At 43.8% G+C, this 19,585-nt stretch overlaps 1 protein-coding gene across 1 annotated transcript in view; it reads right to left on the bottom strand.

Moving 5' to 3' along the window:
* Positions 1–824: 824 nt before the first annotated feature.
* prkcbb (protein kinase C, beta b) overlaps positions 825–19,585 on the bottom strand; it is a gene marked incomplete at its 5' end in the record, with an annotated part of 122,709 nt that continues 103,948 nt past the window's right edge. The window contains 5 exons of the mRNA XM_080723872.1: positions 825–1,290; positions 10,720–10,860; positions 15,685–15,792; positions 16,435–16,515; positions 19,138–19,276. Coding sequence (XP_080579998.1) covers positions 1,105–1,290; positions 10,720–10,860; positions 15,685–15,792; positions 16,435–16,515; positions 19,138–19,276 — 655 coding nt within the window. The 3' untranslated portion in view covers positions 825–1,104. The remainder of the gene's footprint in view (positions 1,291–10,719; positions 10,861–15,684; positions 15,793–16,434; positions 16,516–19,137; positions 19,277–19,585) is intronic.

Genomic DNA, 19,585 nt, shown 5'->3' with positions numbered 1-19,585 from the left:
AAAGGACTGCATTTCCCAGCAGCATCTTAGTAGCTTTGTGTCCAAGACTGGTCTGCATTGACACCGGAACAGAAAATAAAAGATTTCCAGCTGTTTGTGGCACAGGTCTTACTTTTCTAAATAAGAAAAAAAAAAATGCCTACCATAATGTGATACGAAACATACCAAAAATGTTTACCATAAATTGGTGTCAGGGAGGCAGTGAAAGTTAGGGGTGTGCTTTTGGGAAATGAAGTCCAGGATTATTCAAACTCATGCAGTATTTCAAACATTCCAGGTTTAACTAAGGTAATGATTCAACAGACATAATATTCTGATAGAACGGGGGGAAAAAACACATCAGAGATTAAGCTCAACTAAAAACACTTTTCACAGAAAGAGATATAATAAGGGGAATGCTGGAGCTATGTTACATGGTACAGTAAGTTTGTCTCTTGTGTGCATTAATCAAAACTGATGTTGGTCATGTGTTATTGATCTGTGTGTATGTGTGTGTGTGTGTGTGTGTGTGTGTGTGTGTGTGTGTGTGTGTGTGTGTGTGTGTGTGTGTGTGTGTGCGTGCACCTCCTAGGACATGTTGCATAAGCATGAATGTACTGTATTCATAAATGCAAATTATGTCCGTGTGTATGTAGATCAAATCTGGCATGCACAAAAACGTATGAGAATTTGAAAAGTGTGTACAAAGAGCTGATACTTGTAGGTGTATGTATGTACTGTAATTCTAAGTCTGTGCATGCAGATGTGTCTTACTGTACATAGTATTGATAGAACCCAAGTGTGTGTGTGTGTGTGTGTGTGTGTGTGTGTGTGTGTGTGTGTGTGTGTGTGTGTGTGTGTGTGTGTGTGTGTGTGTAAACATCTCTGTGCGTAATTCAATCTACTTCAATCTACCTGATCAGTATCAGTCAGTCATGTGAGTGTGTACTGTATGTACTGTATGAGTGTGTGTGTGTGTGTGTGTGTGTGTGTGTGTGTGTGTGTGTGTGTGTGTGTGTGTGTGTGTGTGTGTGTGTGTGTGTGTGTGTGAGCACGTGTGCGGGGCGGGCGTGTACAGTATAATGCTAAACGTGTTTCTCCACATGCGTGTGCGTGCGTGTCAGATCAGGCCTGCTCTGTGGCAACAACAGAGGGTTCTGGGGCTCCGGGGATGATAAACTCTGGGTTGATAAAAGAGAAGCCCTGGAACTCCTCCTGGTCCAGGTTCTCAATGACCTCCTGGTCCGGAGGGGTCAGTACTGGAGGGTGGCGTGTGAAAAAGCGGTCAAAGTTCTCCGCGTCCCGGCCGCACTGTCGTAGAGGAGGAGGAGGAGGAGGAGGGAGGAGGGAAGGGAGAGGAGAGGAAGGGATGGGAGGGGAAGGGAAGGGAGGAGTGGGAGTAAGGATTGACAGGGGGATGGATGAATGGGAGGGAGGGAGGGATGAATGGGAGGGAGGGAGGGAGGGAGGGAGGGAGGGAGGGAGGGAGAGGAAAACGAAAAAAGGAGATGGAGGGGTTGAACCGGGTGTGAGACAACAGTAATGCAAAACATGGCTTCAAACATGTGAACAACGGTATGCAAAGGGCCTACATGATTTGGGTTTGTCCCAGTAAAGGACATTGAACAGTGATGATGCCACTGATGACAAATATGAGATTAGGCACAAAACCTCAGGTTTTGTGCGTTTGTCGTTGTTCAAATATTTGAAGCAAATTCAAGTGTACATCAATACAAAAACAGGGGAAAAGTTGTCTCAAATGACATGAGGCTCTGTGGCAGGGCACTACAGTACATCAAGCCAGGTTGCAGATTTGGCAGCATGGGGTTGCTAGATTAATGCTAAGGCATGAAGCTGACAACAGTGCTGCTGTTGAAGCAGGATTCACCTGCAGCAACCTGCAACAGATGTTCATGTTCATGGTTTGTTTGTCAAGTCTACATGTGTGCGGACAATGTCCTTTCTTTGCTTGACCTTTCTTTGTCCAGCCAGAGCTGATTTTTTTAAGGACTGTGGGGATGTGTATATTCCTACATCTTTTTCCTACAGATTCCTACATCATTCGACAAATTATGGTACCATTTTTGTCTACTCATTTCAGTTTTGTTGTTGATGTATTAACTACTATTTAACAGGGAGAGCAGGCGACAGCTGGAAATCCCCTCCGATGGTGTCATCGGCTGGTAAATTTTCAATTTACTCACACTCACATCTCTGAGACAGTTAGAAGACAGAAATGGTGCCTTTCTATAGTCAGCATTAGCGAGGACCAATATATGGAGATAAGGTTGGAAAAAGTTGTAGTCTCTAGTATTGCACTTGTACTGTAAGTCGCTCAGGATAAGAGCATCTGCTAATGCCTGAATTGTAAATTGTAAGACATGGATGTCAGCAGAATTGTTATTATATGAAACAAACATTCATATTTTTTTTCTCACCATTTCTAGCTCACCATCATCGTCTGGCTTCATGTTTATAAAACAACTGATTCAATTTGAAATTGTTATTTTCCCAACAGTAAGCCTCGCAGAGGCTTTGGGCCAAATTTTTGTCTCTCTTTATTTTGCGTTAATTTCCATTGACATGCCTGCATTGAGGTTTAATTAAGACAACAAGGACTTTGTTATTCTCCGCTGGCATCACTCAGAGGGACAGCCTCAGACTCATTAAGTCTGAGAAACTCCTCGACCAAATAAAATCCAGGCATACTGTTTACGGTTTGGAGGCAATATAGAAGATGATATGTACCTAACAGACGTGGCTTCAACAGCATTTCCAGAAGAAGAAACAATAAATTAATTATCTATTTATAAATTAGTAATTAATGGTAATATAATAATAACAAAATAATAATAATAATAAAACATGATGGGTGGGTTTTCCTCCCCATAGGACAATACAAGTGCCAGAAAGTTGAGACATTCACAGCAAAATATCTGAACAAATTTAGAATACTTTTATGTGACGAACTTAACAGAACCTACAGTGATAGGTCCCACCCAACTAGAAATAAATATTGTTTAAAGTTTAGTGTTCCTGCGCTGGACATTGTCAGTGTTTTCCTATTCAGGCTAGATATCATTATTATCATGGCAGTGTTGCCTACGGTTATAAGCAGAGCACTGCACACAGAAGGTATAGGAATTCATTTGAAACAGAGCCCTGGAGCATGCATACAGACACAGACAGAAACAGAAAGACACAAGTAAAAATGCATGGATGAAAGGATGGATGGATTGCAGGGTGGATGGATGGATGGATGATGGATGGATGGAGTAGAGTAAAAATGGGAGTGCAGGACTTACGGATGTACGGGTAAATGGATGACTGAATGGACAAACAGATAGAAGACCTGTGTAGTGACGGTTTTATATGGAGGCAGGCATATCCTTTGTTTATCAGTGTGGACTGAACCAAGCTAACCAACCAGAGCAACTAACTAAGACCAGAAAATCAATCAATCAATCAATCAATCAATCAATCCATATACAAACTAGAAGCAGTGCTCTTCCGAGCACAGGTCTCCACCAGGCCACACAAATCGGCCTGTTATAGCGCCACCATGAGGCTGATTTTAAAAATGTGGGGCAGAGGTTCTGAATTAGCATCCAGGGAGTGTGTGTGCTCAGTTTGGCAGCGATCGGGCCAACGGCGCCGGAGATTAGCTGGTAACAACCAGGCCACACAAATCGGCCTGTTATAGCGCCACCATGAGGCTGATTTGAGCGATCGGGCCAACGGTGACTGAGATTAGCTGTTCACAAACTGCGAGGACGCACGGACGCACGCACGGACGCACGGACGGACGGACGGACGGACGGACGGAGGGGAAAACATACTCTCCCTCAGCCTTCGGCTGGTGGAGACAACAACAACATAATGTCTAGTGTATTCCAGAATGAGTATGACAGCATAAATAGAGGAATCTTAGCTATTCGCCAAAGACATGTTTTAAGAACTGTAGCCTAATTGCTCACATTAACAAAGGGACATGAGAGAGAGAGAGAGAGAGAGAGAGGGGGGGGGGGGGAGAGAGAGAGACAGAGAGAGAGAGACAGAGAGAGAAAGGTGAAAAGACAAAAGAGAAGAAGATACAGTATTTAGAACAAGAAAGAGTAACCAGAGGGGTGACAAAGAGAGAAAGGGGAGGAGAGGAAGAGGAGAAAGAGAGGAGGAGAAATCAGACAACATATGTTAGAAGACACATCAGAGGAGATGAGAAACCACAATGGAATGTTAAACAGCCCCATTCCAATTTGCACGCACAGCGCGCGCACACACACACACACACACACACACACACACACACACACACACACACACACACACACACACACACACACACACACACACACACACACACACACACACACACACACACACACACACACACACACACACACACACACACACACAGATGGGTGACAAATTAAAGGAAAAACACTCAGTAAATAATAGTGGAGAAATATAACAAATGCATTTCCTTCCATACAGGTGGGATGCATGACACATCTGATAGACTAGAGAGTGAAAAAAAGACTCTCAAGTATGTATATTATAAGTACCTTTTACCAATTATAGAGGGTTTAAGTGGTACCGGATATGCAGCTCGGCAAATAAAAGTTGAATTGATCCCAGTGCATGACGGAGGACAATATCACGATAAATTAAATCTCCACAATACGATTATTGTGGAGATCGTTTTTTATCACGATAAACGATAATATCGCGTATCGTCCCATCCCTACACAGGACCCGCTTTGCTTGACCCCGTCAGAAATGCGGCGGCTTCGTTATGCTGTGGGGGGGGGGGGGGGGGGGTTCTCAGCATGCTTTGGGTCCCCTTGTCCCTTAGAGGGAATTAGAGTGATCACCTTTATCCTATGATGAAACATTTCTATCCTGTTGGGAGTGGCTTCTTCCAGCATGCGCCCCATCCACAGGGCACAAGGGGTCACTGAATGTTTGATGAGTATGAAAATTAACATATTCTGAGCTTTGCACAGTTTGCAGTCACCAGATCTCAACCCCAGTTGAACGCCTAAGGGAGATTTTGGACTGACATACGGTGTATTAGAAAGCTTTCTCTACCACCATTATGAAAACACCAAATGAGTATTGTTTTATTTGAGAGACGCGTACAATCTATGCCAAGGCACACTGAAGCTGTTCTGGCAACCTTCATTTGGTGTTTTAGCGATGGTGGTGGAGAGTGCCGTCTAATGCTGTTTTCACACTGGCAGATACCATTCAACTAAAGGGCCGTTTATATAGTTTCAGAACCGCTGTCATAAGTAATTGTCCTCACTACTGCCACGGTTGACAAAGTTCACCATGGGTAGTTTTAATCCGTCGGGTTGAGTGTTGTCCGTAAGGTTACGGACAGAGACAATTACGTACGGACCTACGGAGCAACCGGATTAAATCACTCTCCCCCTCCGTTACTTGTGTATTCCTGCGGTCCTTATGTACTACTATGCATGGTACTTAAGCCAGCAACACGATGCAAAGATATAAGTGACATTTGTAGCTGCTACAAAAGCAACAAAATAAAGTGAGCTGGTTCCAGCTTCAGATGCAAAAGATATAAAACTACAAATGCTTTTGTAGCTGCCGGTGTGAATGCAAGTCTGTCCAAACTCTCCCTATAGGTGTAACAAGTGTTTTATCATAGGCTCGTGCCTCCATGTCCCAATAATGAACCTTTCTTTCATATTCCCTCAGATATTTTCCTCTTACCATCTTCGTCCAAAATTGAAGTAAACTGCACTATAGGATGTTATTTGATTAACTGAATCATGCAGTCTATCTGAATGGAACCATCTGAATTAATTACGTTTCTCCAGTTATTTATTCAGGGTTTATCTTTAATTTCACCTGTCTATACGTACATACAGTACGCGCGCACGCGCGCGCGCACGCACGCACGCACGCACGCACGCACGCACGCACGCACGCACGCACGCACGCACGCACGCACGCACGCACGCACGCACGCACGCACGCACGCACGCACGCACGCACGCACGCACGCACGCACGCACGCACGCACGCACGCACGCACGCACGCACGCACGCACGCACGCACGCACGCACGCACGCACGCACGCACGCACGCACGCACGCACGCACGCACGCACGCACGCACGCACGCACGCACGCACGCACGCACGCACGCACGCACGCACGCACGCACACACACACACACACACACACACACACACACACACACACACACACACACACACACACACACACACACACACACACACACACACACACACACACACACACACACACGTAAAATTACATGCGCATACAGTACACACCATTTCTGAACAATAGTACGTCAACTAACAATTAGGTGGGAATGTTACACACACACACACACACACACACACCAATACTACTCTTTGATCCAAAACACACACATATTGTCTTATGGCCAAGCAGGACAGTTGCATAAAATGCTCAGAAGGAGTCTTTAACACCAGTAAGACTCCCTAATAGGCCAAAAGTTTGTTTTACCAATTATCAAGACATACGGGCAGTTGACAGTTTGCCATGGTTACTCATTGAAGTTGAATCTCCATATATGGAGACATAAGTTGCTCATACCATAGCAACCATGTTTTTTACAGGGCCTGGGATTGATGACATCAGAAATCTCCATATATGGGCATGAAAGGGATTTTGTTTCTGGAAATATGTCTGTGGGGTGCCACATTTGGAATAAAACACTTACATCTGGATATCCATACAGCCCATCTAGTTTGCCTGTGTCCATTTATGCCCATATATCTGATGACATTGGGACAATGATCTCCATATATGGGCATAAAACTTATGTTAATTAGTAAAGCCTGGGGATCTCCATATATGGGCATGAGGGGTACCCTAAAAGGCCATCATCTGGGAATAGCAAATAGTTATCCTAGAAAGTGAAAATCTTACATCAAAGGCCATAACTACCTACCTACCACCATACTGCATTCCTCATTAAACTACCTACCAGTAAGATGCCTATAGGGAGAAAAGCAAAGGGCGAGGTTGCACCATTTCTTGGTCTTCTGGCCAGTGATGTATATCGGACCATTTAACACCTTCTAAGCCTGGCCGCACTCCCTCGGACTTCCTACTGGGTCCCATCAGCCAATCGTCTATTCCCGTCTATTGCCGTAATTTATGAAATTAATCATAATTTTTTGAAAAATACAGTCGCAGGTCGTGCTCTGTCTCTTTAAGAGACGTTGCGCAATCAGATCACGTCAGAAACGTGATGACGTCATCGGCTGGCTCTGCCACTGGCTCCACGAGCGGCCATTACGTTCCCCTTCACTGTGTGTGCTGCAGCCTGGTTTAGCCCATCCCCTCAACAGTTTCGATCAGACGAGAGGCGAAATCAAGGCTTCGGAATGAGTGGAATACATGGAATTAGATCGATGTGCGTGCGACGAGGACGTAATGTACTTTCGAACGCTGTTTTTTCTCGCGGATTACCCCATCTCGCTCCATGCAAATGAACGGCAGAAATACAGCCAGCAGCAGCTTCTAAGTAAGTGGCCGCCCAAACACGTAGTGTGTGCACGTCCTGCTGGCTTGCACTGAACGACCCGCGCGCGTTGTTTATCATTTGGTGTGTTTGTTTTTTAAAATATGTTTATAAATAAAACGCTGATTGCACGGCAGTACCGGGGTTCAGGGGGTTCTGCCGCGGCTTAGAAGGTGTTTTAACCATATATGGAGACATCTGGTACCCAAAGATATTCACAGATATGGGCTTAATATTGATGACATAAGGGATCTCCATATATGGGCGTAAAAGGGATTTGGTTCCCCTGGCATCACAGGGATCTCCATATATGGGCATAAAATGGATTTGGTTACCCTGGCAACACGGGGATCTCCATATCTCCATATATGGGCATAAAAGGGATTTGGTTCCCCTGGCATCACAGGGATCTCCATATATGGGCATAAAAGGGATTTGGTTCCCCTGACATTACAGTGATGTCAGTGGCTGGTTCTACAGAGGGGATCTCCATTTATGGGCATAAAAGGGAATGTATGTATGATGATGTCAGATATCATAGACGTCATAGGACTTTCACATAACGAATAACTGAGTAAGCATGTAAACCCGTAAAATCTATATTTGGGCATGGCTGATTTATGACCTCATCATGATGACACGAGCAAACACAGCTGAATTGTATAAATGATCAGTGCAGAAACCAACAGAAGTATTTGACCAAGACTCTTCGATTTAAACATCAACAAAGGTGTGACGTTTGTTGATGGTCACAAAGGTGTGACGGACGGACGGACGGACGGACGGACGGACGGACGGACGGACGGACGGACGGACGGACGGACGGACGGTGGAGGTTTTCATAGTAAACTGCTCCCTGACGGTCGCAACAAGGGTGAGTGTGGGGGCGTGTGTGTGTGTGTGTGTGTGTGTGTGTGTGTGTGTGTGTGTGTGTGTGTGTGTGTGAGAGAGAGAGAGAGAGAGAGAGAGAGAGCATGCATGAGCATGTGTTTCTGAATGAATGTGTGCTTGAGCACTCTTGGCAGTCATGTTTATGTGGGTGTGTACATCTGCTGATGAGCACATTCTGTAAACCAACAGTTGTTGTGGTGTGAGTGCATATTATGTGTGGGTGTCCTCACATCTCCACCTGTCCGTTGCCATTAGGATCACAGTTGCCACGACCACACAAATGGGGTGGAGCACTAGCAACACCATCGACAACAGCCCTTCGTCAACCTTTATCTGTAGTCTAGACTCACGCACACGCGCACACGCGCACACACACACACACACACACACACACACACACACACACACACACACACACACACACACACACACACACACACACACACACACACACACACACACACACACACACACACACACACACACACACACACACACACTTCCAATCCATCCCTCTCTCTCTCCCTCCCTTCCTCCCACTCCCCACTCTCCTGTCTTTTCCTCCATCAGGTCACATGATTCCAGATAGAGGGGACAGGAACCTGTCCCAGACAACATCTGGACAGTATAAGTAAATGATAGAAAGGGTGGGTGGAGAAGACAAGATAGGGAGAGGTATAGAAATAGTCCTCCATCTGTTTTCCAGTTTCAGCCATCTATATAGCAAATCTAGCTCACAGATCCAGCTATCTGTGTCACTGTAAAAAGTCTCATCTCATCACATCAGTTTGAATCAAAATGACAAGACAGTTTGGCCAGCTTCATTAGTATTAGTATCATCACCACCACCACAGCCACCCCCATTGTCACAGTATTCCTCCATCATAGGGCAGATTCAGACTGGGTCCGATTGATTCGAATCGTTCCCGAGTACGGTTGCCCTCTCCCCGCTGGTCAGCATGCACACATTGCCATGATTCTTCTGTACCCGAGTACGCTTATATGCAACTGCAATGGTATAATTAGGTGCCTCAGGGGGACTTATGATAGAGAATGTCATTTAGGTCTTGGACAAGAGTCAGAGTTTAGCATGAATAATAAAGTTTGACTGCGTTAACAAAACATGACACAGTCCCTTTATACCAGCGTGCGCCTTGTGGACTAGCCCTAGGACAAGGATTATCAGTACACATGAACGTACTGTACCACCTCTCCAGCCGTACTCTGGTACTGTCAGGTGTACCGAATTCCGGTACAGAACGAAGCGTCTGAATTCGCCCATAATCAACTCCATCGTTCCACTGTTGTCCTCCATCATAATCACCTCCATCGTTACACAGTCGACATTCTCATCACCAACACCATCCTCATCAACAATCAGTGTCATCATACTACAAATCAGGGTTTCAGAGACTACTCGTCACATTCTTATGTGAGCCATTATGACCAAACCAAGGCAAACCATCATCACCATCACCATCTTCACCACCGTTATCATAATTAGTATCATGATTAGAGCCTGGACAATATATCAGTTTGGCTGATAGGGGTCAGGCTCTAATCATGATCCTTTCTTGACTTACCTGTGTACAATCCCACAGAGAAGACAGGACAGAGACAGACAGGGCATATTTGAGGAGAAAAGATCAGTAAAATGTAAGAAGACAGAGACAGAGAGAGAAGGAGAGAGAAAAGTAGAGAGGTAAAAAAGTTGAGATTTGGAGGTGTGGATTTCTTTTATCATCCACTAGATTGAAGCCATGAAGTTGTCGTGTACCCTTCCTTATGGGTTCATGAGCCAATCTATTACGTTATTAAGTAGTTCAAAGGTCACACAGTTTCCTTGAACATTTGCATACACTATCTACACAGCATCTACTGTACCAGCTTTCAAGGTTTTTTCAGGTATTTCTGACAAAAACTATATGAGGATTAAGTGGTTAAGGACCATTGTCAGACTGAGTTTCTACTTTCACTTCTGGTCTGGACGGCCAATGCATTGCCTTGTTGAGGGTTGTTTTGGGGTCAGGGTCACTTGTGGTCAGCCTTACAGCTTTGGCTCCAGAAGGCTTAAACACTTACTCAGATCTCAAGTGTGTACAAGCCGATAAGGGCAGACTAAAATGTCAGATTTAAAACTGGCATTATGTAACTTGACTTCCTCATGGTCCAAAGAGATAACATACTTATTTATTCATGGAAGGACTGGGGTGTTAAAGCTTTGGGTCCTTTTTGAGGGCTCCCCGGGGTCAATGCCAGGTCTAAAGGGTCAGGGTTCAGGGGACGTTCAGACTTACAGCTTTGGGTTTGAATGGCGGCTGGACCTCCTTGTTCTCCAGCTTGTCCCAGTCCATGTAGCGGAAGAAGCCGTGTTCCCTGATGTCCCTCTCCCCCTCTGGGCCGCAGCCCAGGCGCTTGGCCGGGTGTTTGGTCATCAGCTGGAGCAAGCACACAAGAACAGGATTTAAGAAAAAAAAGAGCTACCTTTGAAGAGTGTACAAACGGAATCAAGTGGAACCTTTTGATTCCGTTTGTACACTCTTCTGAGTTAAATTAAAGGATTTTACAGCGACGTAATTAGTCCCCCAATCGCTTCCATCTCCCCCCCCCCATCTTCTTTTAACCCCTTAATGGCAGCAATTGGTGCCTCTATCCACGTTGATGTTAATTGTGTGTTGCTGTCTTATTCACACAAATTGTATTATAAAATTCACAGTTTGATTTCATGTTAAAATGTAAATGAAGCTATCTATGAAATCTATGAAAAAGTTGAATCTGCAACACAATTCATACAACATGTAGTGTGTGTGTGTGTGTGTGTGTGTGTGTGTGTGTGTGTGTGTGTGTGTGTGTGTGTGTGTGTGTGTGTGTGTGTGTGTGTGTGTGGGCGTGCAGACCTCCCTTGGCAGTCATAACTCATTACATTAGCAGCAAAACAACATTTAACACGGTTCGGACAATCATACTCACATTACACACACCAACACTCAGGTACACACAACGCTGTTCACATACGCAAGTGCACGCAACACACACACACACACACACACACACACACACACACACACACACACACACACACACACACACACACACACACACACACACACACACACACACACACACACACACACACACACACACACACACACACACACACACAATCGAGCGCACACACACAGAGAAAATTTCCAATTACAAAGTCAAATGCTCAAAGGAGAATTTTCTGGATGAAAAATGTGAATGTAATTGAGTGTTGTTTGGAAAATTCTCCTCTAAAGCACTAAATGACCATAGAGGGCATTCTCTCTGCCTCTCTGCCTTGGAGTAAGCATATTTGGGCTCTTACAGCATATCTCCATTATATACAGTACAAGGATCTCCATATATGGGTACCAGGGGTCTCCATATATGGGTAACTGGACCGATATACATCACTGGCCAGATGGCCAAGAATTGGCGCGAGGTCGCATGTCGCCCTGAGGCGTCTTACTAGTATAGTTTTACTTCGTAGTTCAGTGTTTTTCTGGTTTAATAAAGGTGACTGTCTCTTTCTAACCCAGTAATGTTGCACACAGCAAGAGGAAGAGAAGCAGAAAATGTATGTATGTACTGTGTGTGTGTGTGTGTGTGTGTGTGTGTGTGTGTGTCTTTTCTTGTGTAAGGACAAATTGACACGATTAGGCTTTGCTGTTGAATTGTATAGTTTAACACATTGTGTGTGTGTGTGTGACCTTGCTGGCTATGAAATATTGATGCTGGTTAAGGCGAAGGCAGAGGAGTGGAAAGGTTCTTATCACATGCACGCACGCACGCACGCACGCACACACACACACACACACGCACACGCACACACACACACACACACACGCACACACACACACACACACACGCCTATATGCACACATTCAAGATTTAGACCCCTTAAGCATGCACATGCACACATGCACGCACATTTATGCTACAATATTTATGAACACTTTTTCATTTCCTAACGTGTAACCATGGCGATTATGCTTAACCCCCTTAATTCTGATCTAAACCTTCACCCAGCCTGACCTCTGACCTCTGACACACAGCACAGACTCGGGGTGTGTACTAGGGCAGTGGTTCTCAACCTGTGGGTCGGGACCCCCCAAATTATTTTGAGGGGTCCCCAGATGATTAGCTTAACGTGCAACATTGTTTTCTCTCTCAACAGTTAACAAACCAACACACAGTTTAAGTGCATAGAGGGTATTGTCAAATATTAGAGGCAGAAATTGTGAAAATAGCCGATCTACATGCTCACAATGTTTGATGACGTCATCACATCACACACAACCCTCCAATTATTTTGGGGGGGGGGGTCCCCAGATGATTAACTTAATGTGAAACATTGTTTTCTCACTCAAGTATAGAGGGTATCTTCATATTTCTAAAGTGCCAATTTAAGGACTTTTTAATACCTCTAAAATGACAAATTAAACATTGTCCAAATTGTCAAATATATAGAGGCAGAAATAGTGAAAATAGCCGATCTACATGTTCACAACGCCTCGCGTTGCGAGGCGTTGTGAGCATGTAGATCGGCTAATTTTTTTTTCAACTTCGACTTTCTCTGGTGGGAGTCGACTTGTGTAATGAAGTCGACTGAGTCGACTTGTCGACTGTTTCGTTAATGCCCTAGTGTGTACAGTATGTGCGCACGTGTGTACATGTACTATGCAATGTGTGTCTATTAGCTTTATGTGTCTAAGTGATGTTTCTCTATGTACAGTATATCATACATACAGTATATGTATACCATATATCATTGCAGAGCTTTGAAGTGTGTCTCTAGAAGCAGAACAACTGCTGCCTTGTTGGACTAGGTGAGGTGTAGTATGACTTGGCGGTAACGAGGCCCTTGACCACTATCAGGCCCTTGGTTTTTGATGGTGCTCAAGCTCACAATGCGTGGCGATAGATCTGCTATTCATGGTGTGCGACACGCCACACAACCAAGTATACAGTAGATCAGGCATCAGGTTTGGAGAAGTCGCTCTTCTAAGGCTGTCAGTCGCCACGGCAACTGAACTCACCACTGTGTGTGAGCGAGTAAGCAAGCGTGTGTGTGTGTGTGAGAGAGAGAGAGAGAGAGAGAGAGAGAGAGAGAGAGAGAGAGAGAGAGAGAGAAAGTGTGAGTGAGTGAGTGAGTGAGTGAGTGAGTGAGTGAGTGAGTGAGTGAGTGAGTGGTGCATGTACAGTATGTACTGTATGTACTGTATGTACTGTATGTATGCATGCATGTATGTATGGAAGTATGTATGTATGTACAGTATGTACAGATGTGCTTTTTCAAGTCTTCAGGCTTTACTGCTCTTTTCTCGAAAATGTTCTGCAAATGCATTTTTTCCACACGTTTCTTTCCCTGTTTTGCCTTTAAAAATGTTATGGCGAATGGAGCGTGTTGTTGCAGAAACACGCAAATGGCAAGAAACGACTAAGAAAGCGCTCCATTCCAATTGAAAAGCAGAATCCACCTTCATAGGCAGATTTAAACTTCAGTCAGAGAAGGTCATACAAATAGCAAAAATAGATCTACAAGCTCAACGTTCTGCCAATCCACTGGAAATCTACTGTCTTGCCAATTGCAGGATCTGTGACGTTTTGAAATGGCACATCGGTATGTATGTGTATGTATGTATGTATGTATGTATGTATGTATGTATGTATGTATGTATGTATGATAATAGAGGAGCACGTGCATATTAGAGAGAGATATAGAATAATAATAACAAATAGAAAGACAAAGTTGCTGTCGGGTGGAAACCTTGTATGTCCAAAACCATTACTTGTTAATGATTATTTTAAAAACATTTCAATGTAGTGACCACAGTGACAGCAGAGCGGCATGCAGCACCGCAATACAAGGAGTATGAACGGAGCCTGAGAGGCCAGATAGAGAGAGATGGCGAACAACGTTGTTTCACAGCAAATAAATGTTCTCTCACAGTGACTTTAATTATGTAGATCACTTTGATGTCCCCTCCTCGCTGCTCCTCCAAACCCCTTTCTCTCTACTCTCCAAATCCCCCCTCCCTCCTTCCACGTCCTCCTCCAACCCACTTTCACCTGCTCTCCAAATTAATACCCCGTTCCCTCTAGAATAGCTAATGCGTGTGTGTGTGTGTGTGTGTGTGTGTGTGTGTGTGTGTGTGTGTGTGTGTGTGTGTGTGTGTGTGTGTGTGTGTGTGTGTGTGTGTGTGTGTGTGTGTGCATGAAGGAAAAAAGTGTGCATCCCTGTAGTTACTGTACTGTATGTGTGAATCTGCAATCACACGTTGCGTTTGATAACTTGTCTACCTCGTAGGATACCATACCAAAAAGGTAGGCGCATAACCCTATGAGATAACCTTATCGTCGTTGTCGAGTGGAAACCTTGTATGTCCAATACCTTCCTCTTATCGTTATTTTAAAAACTGTTTAAATAGTGAAAGTGAAAATAGCGTCTCGATGCGTTGTGTGATTGCAGATCTGCTATTTTCACTACTTTTGTGCGACACTTTTATATGAATGGGCCTAAAGGAGTGGTGCGGTGGCCACACTGTCAACTCAGCACCATCTGAGATGTGCACCGATATGGTAGAAATAAGTTCAAATCTATTTCAAAATTGCGATTACTGTAGAACTATAAGATGAAAGTAAATGAGAGTACATCAAGGTTGAGATGACAAAGTACATCAACAAACTCTTAAACTAGACGTTGTAAATGTATATCAATATTGAACAACTGCATGGTCTATTTGTCACTTTTTTTTTTAACCCTAACCCTTTTACAACACACATAATACCATATATCGTCGTTGTCGGGTGGAAACCTTGTATGTCCAAAACCGTTCGTTTCGCATTTATCGTTTTAAAAATGATTTAAACTAGTGAAAACAGCCGATCTACAAGCACACAACGCCTCACGGTGCGAGGTGTTGTGTGCTTGTAGATCGGCTGTTTTCACTACTTTTGTGCAACGGCCCTGTATGATGAAGCAGGGCTTTACTTTTGAAACTTGGAGATACGGGGTTTCCACCCGACAACGATATACTGTATATGGCTATGCTCCAAGTCTGCAGTCTCACACTTCTCCACCAGCGTACAGCATGAAGGTCACATGATCTCAGTCTCCTTGCTCACCATTACGAGGGTCACAGTACAGTATATACAAATCATAGGGCATGTGTATGTGAATGTACAATGTATGTGAGCGTCCAGTATATGCTGTCCGTGCGTGCATGTGATCATACCCCTTTACAGATGGCGACAGCCTCCTTGGACATGGATTTGGGGTAGGAGACATGATGCTCCATAATGGACTGAAACAACTCATCCTCGTCCTCACCATCAAACGGAGGCTAGGAGGAGAGGAGAGGAGAGGAGAGGAGAGGAGAGGAGAGGAGAGGAGAGGAGGACGAATAATGGTTATTTTGCTTACAGTTGCATCATTAAAGTTTATTTACATCCATCGTACACTGATCATAATTTATCTATGTCTGCTCTTTGTGATCAAGGAAACGGATTTAGCGATTAAATCATTAGGACACTAATATTGGTGTAATGAGAGAGCGCCACCACCAGTAGGCGAAAACGTATTTACCAGCACTGGTAAATAGTGAGTGATTTTCTTCACTGCAAAATAACGAATGATTAATGCACATGTACAGTAAGTGGCGTTGAATCGCTATTTCTGGTTAGCTGCTTACAGAGGACAGAAGTAAGGGGGGACTGTGACATACAATGATGTCATAACAACTTTGCCTTGGCAGTTTTGGAACACGGTTACTTATTATTTGATGTTATTTCACCTTTAAGTGATGAATACAAAGGGAAGTGGATGAGTCCCATGCGCACACACACACACACACACACACACACACACACACACACACACACACACACACACACACACACACACACACACACACACACACACACACACACACACACACACACACACACACACACACACACACACACACACACACACACACACACACCTGTCCAGCCAGCATCTCGTAAAGCAGTACTCCGAAGGCCCACCAATCCACAGATTTCCCATAAGGCTGGTAGGCTATGATCTGAAAGACAGGTCACATGACAAGCATTTAACACACCAAAGACATTCACTTCTTTACTCACAAAGAATACACTTGTGAGTGTTTGTTTTCAACTCTTAAGAGTGACCAAATGGTTACTCTCAGAATTAAGACTTGGGACTTTAATTTTTAACTAAAATAACCCATACCATAACTTGAACTACTGTAGCCTCGTTCCCAGCCTTTTCCCATCTCCGAGGAGAAAGGCTAGGCTTGTTACGACCTAATGCAGAGCGAGTCTATAGGGCGGGACTCCCGTCACATATTCTCCCGGAAACTGTCTTTTTTTGACCAATCATAACACAGGTTTCAAGCACATGAAATGTAAACAAATTCCGTTACTTTCGTTTAGACACTGATCTCTGTGGTCTTAATGAGGTCACTGAGTGAGACCTTATTAACTCATCTAGTGCCATTCGCGAGATGTCTCGCGAAATGTAATCTATTACAGTAGTGCCATTCACGGGATATCTCGGGAAAAGTAATCTATTACTGTAACGGCGAGTACATTACCGAGAAGAATGGCCGGCGGTCCGGAGACGAAATCCGTCGCTGATTTTGCATCATCACGGCTCCACGAGCACAAAATAGTCCCATCCATAACATTGAGGTGGATGGGGGATCTCATCTTTAATGTCCATTATCTCAAAACTACACTTTAGAAGCTAGGATGGAGGCAGATGCTCGCTTATGTTACACAGTTATAAAAGCTCCCGGTCGGCCATTACACAACTCCACGTGGACACGGAACGGTTCCAGCGCACGATCCGATGACGTCAGACCGGAAGTGATTCGCGTGAGGACTTCTGGCCTTCAAAATAAGATAACGGTGGTGATGCCAGCCTGAAGGTGGCATCGTGGACTTTATAATCCGTTAATTTCAGGGGCACTAAATGAGTTAAGGCCACAGAGATCGATGCCGAATTCAGAAATATTTCACTTTTTGTGTTTTTCCGTAAATTAATGTCCTACTTGATCATACTACAGTGTCACACAAAAGTATCAAAAGAAGCAGATATACAAGCTCGAAACTCAGTGTGAAGCGACACATTTTAATTTTGTCAATCTGCCTTATTTTATCCTTAAAAATAGGGAAAATCTACAAGCTCACATGATAGTATGTGGGGCTTAAGTGGCTAAGAACACAGTAGTGTAACAGCATCAATAATGCAGTGGTCATCACAACATTGGCATGTGTGAATGTAGGCCAGTACACTCTCTCTTTCTCTCTCTCTCTGAGACTCACTCTCTCTGAGACTGACAAGTGATGGTTCAATATTGAAATGCTAATAGAGTGGGAACATTTACATTTGAATGTGAAGCCACTCTTTACAGTTGCTGTCTTTCTTTCAACTTGCGCAATACATGTCACATTTTAGTGCTGGAAAATCAACAACGGTGCATACATTTGCTGTTACTCGACGCCACTGCACTTTTGTTTCATAGTGGATTAAAAATGGAATCAAAAGAATGGTAGGCCTATTCTTAGAGTGGAAAAACTGCTCAACAACAGCAGAAACCCAACTCATTCGTGGAGAGCGTGATTAGTATTCTGAGAAAGACCCATATGAAAATGCTTCACTTTTATACAGTCAAATTATCAGTGGTCAATCTGGAACTTTCATGTCCTACCTGACACACAGGTCTGAACTCCTCAATAAAAGAGTAAGAGGGACCACCAGTGGTCCACCACCCTAATCTCTAAGTAACATACACTTGAGTAAAATCATGTTTGATTCAAATAAGTTCTGGATTGTCGCTTTAACTCCAATGGATTTAAATGGACCCCTCAGCCACTTAAACCCTATAAACTTAATTGACAGTGGTCCCTTAGGCCCTATACAGTACTTGGTCTGCTCCTTTTTTCCTAATCTACACCAAATCTCTTCCCCGAATGTTTGACCCCCAGAATATGAATGCAAGTGGTTAAGGGTCCATTTGGTTCTATTTGTAAGGTCAGCTACAGATGGCCTTTGGCCGATCATTCCGCTACCAACAACACAAAGACACATCTCCAATACAAACATGCATCCAATACGTTTGGCCAGATGTCCAGAGGTAAAGTCCATTCAAACACCCACATCTCCAACCATAGTTTTACACAGCCAAAGAGTTGTTAAACACTCTGACAGTTAATTCAACATTTAAAATTGTAACATAATCAGTGGCAATCACCATGCTGGCTTGTGGTGGACACAAAATCCATTTTTCCACAGACATACACAATGAGTGGACACTGGTATTACCAGAAACACAGCCCTGAATGACCATAACAGGTCTGTAACAGGTCTGAGAGTGTACAAATGAAACCAAATGGATCCGTAAGGGTTACAGGTTACAGAGCTGCAAATAAAACATCATCGAGAACCACTATAGTACTAGGACTCCTAAATGTGTCATAGTGTTGTAGTAAATCAGTGTGTTATGAAGAATACCTGGAGACTTGACATTCAGTAATGGGCTCTTATGATCAAAATAAAGACATTATAATGGTGGGTAAAACATAAACTAAATCTAGTATTTGCCACGGACAAGGAGAAGTCTTGCCACGGACACATTTGTCCGTGTACGGACATATTGACGACCCCTGCATATAATACTTACCTCAGGTGCGATGTAGTCTGGTGTTCCACAGAAGGTCTTGGTGGTGATTCCATCCAACATGTTCTCTTTACACATGCCAAAGTCTGCTATCTTTATGTGACCTTCACAATCCAACATCACATTGTCCAGCTTCAGGTCCCTACAGGATGCAAGTGTAAAATATATGTATTTAACCACTTGAATGCCCAATATTCTGGGGAATGTTCACCACAATCTCACAACACATCGCAATGCTTCGCAACACAACGTGTTCTGAGCTTGTAGATCTGATTTAAGTGTTTAATTTTAATGTATGATTTCCCTTTGTTAAACTGGAACATTACATTACTGTACATACTGTCATTTAGGAATAATTTGTTCTGTACTAAACCTGCAGGCTAGAGCTTCAAACTCTTACAACCCTTGATATTGTGTGACTGTACAATATTTGTAACATACCAAACTTAAG

Source organism: Nannobrachium achirus (genome assembly GCF_963921795.1).
Source record: "Nannobrachium achirus genome assembly, chromosome: 4".
Classification (NCBI taxonomy): Eukaryota; Metazoa; Chordata; class Actinopteri; order Myctophiformes; family Myctophidae; genus Nannobrachium; species Nannobrachium achirus.
Note: the sequence above shows the minus strand (reverse complement) of the source record. Positions and strands in the feature narration are given on the sequence as shown.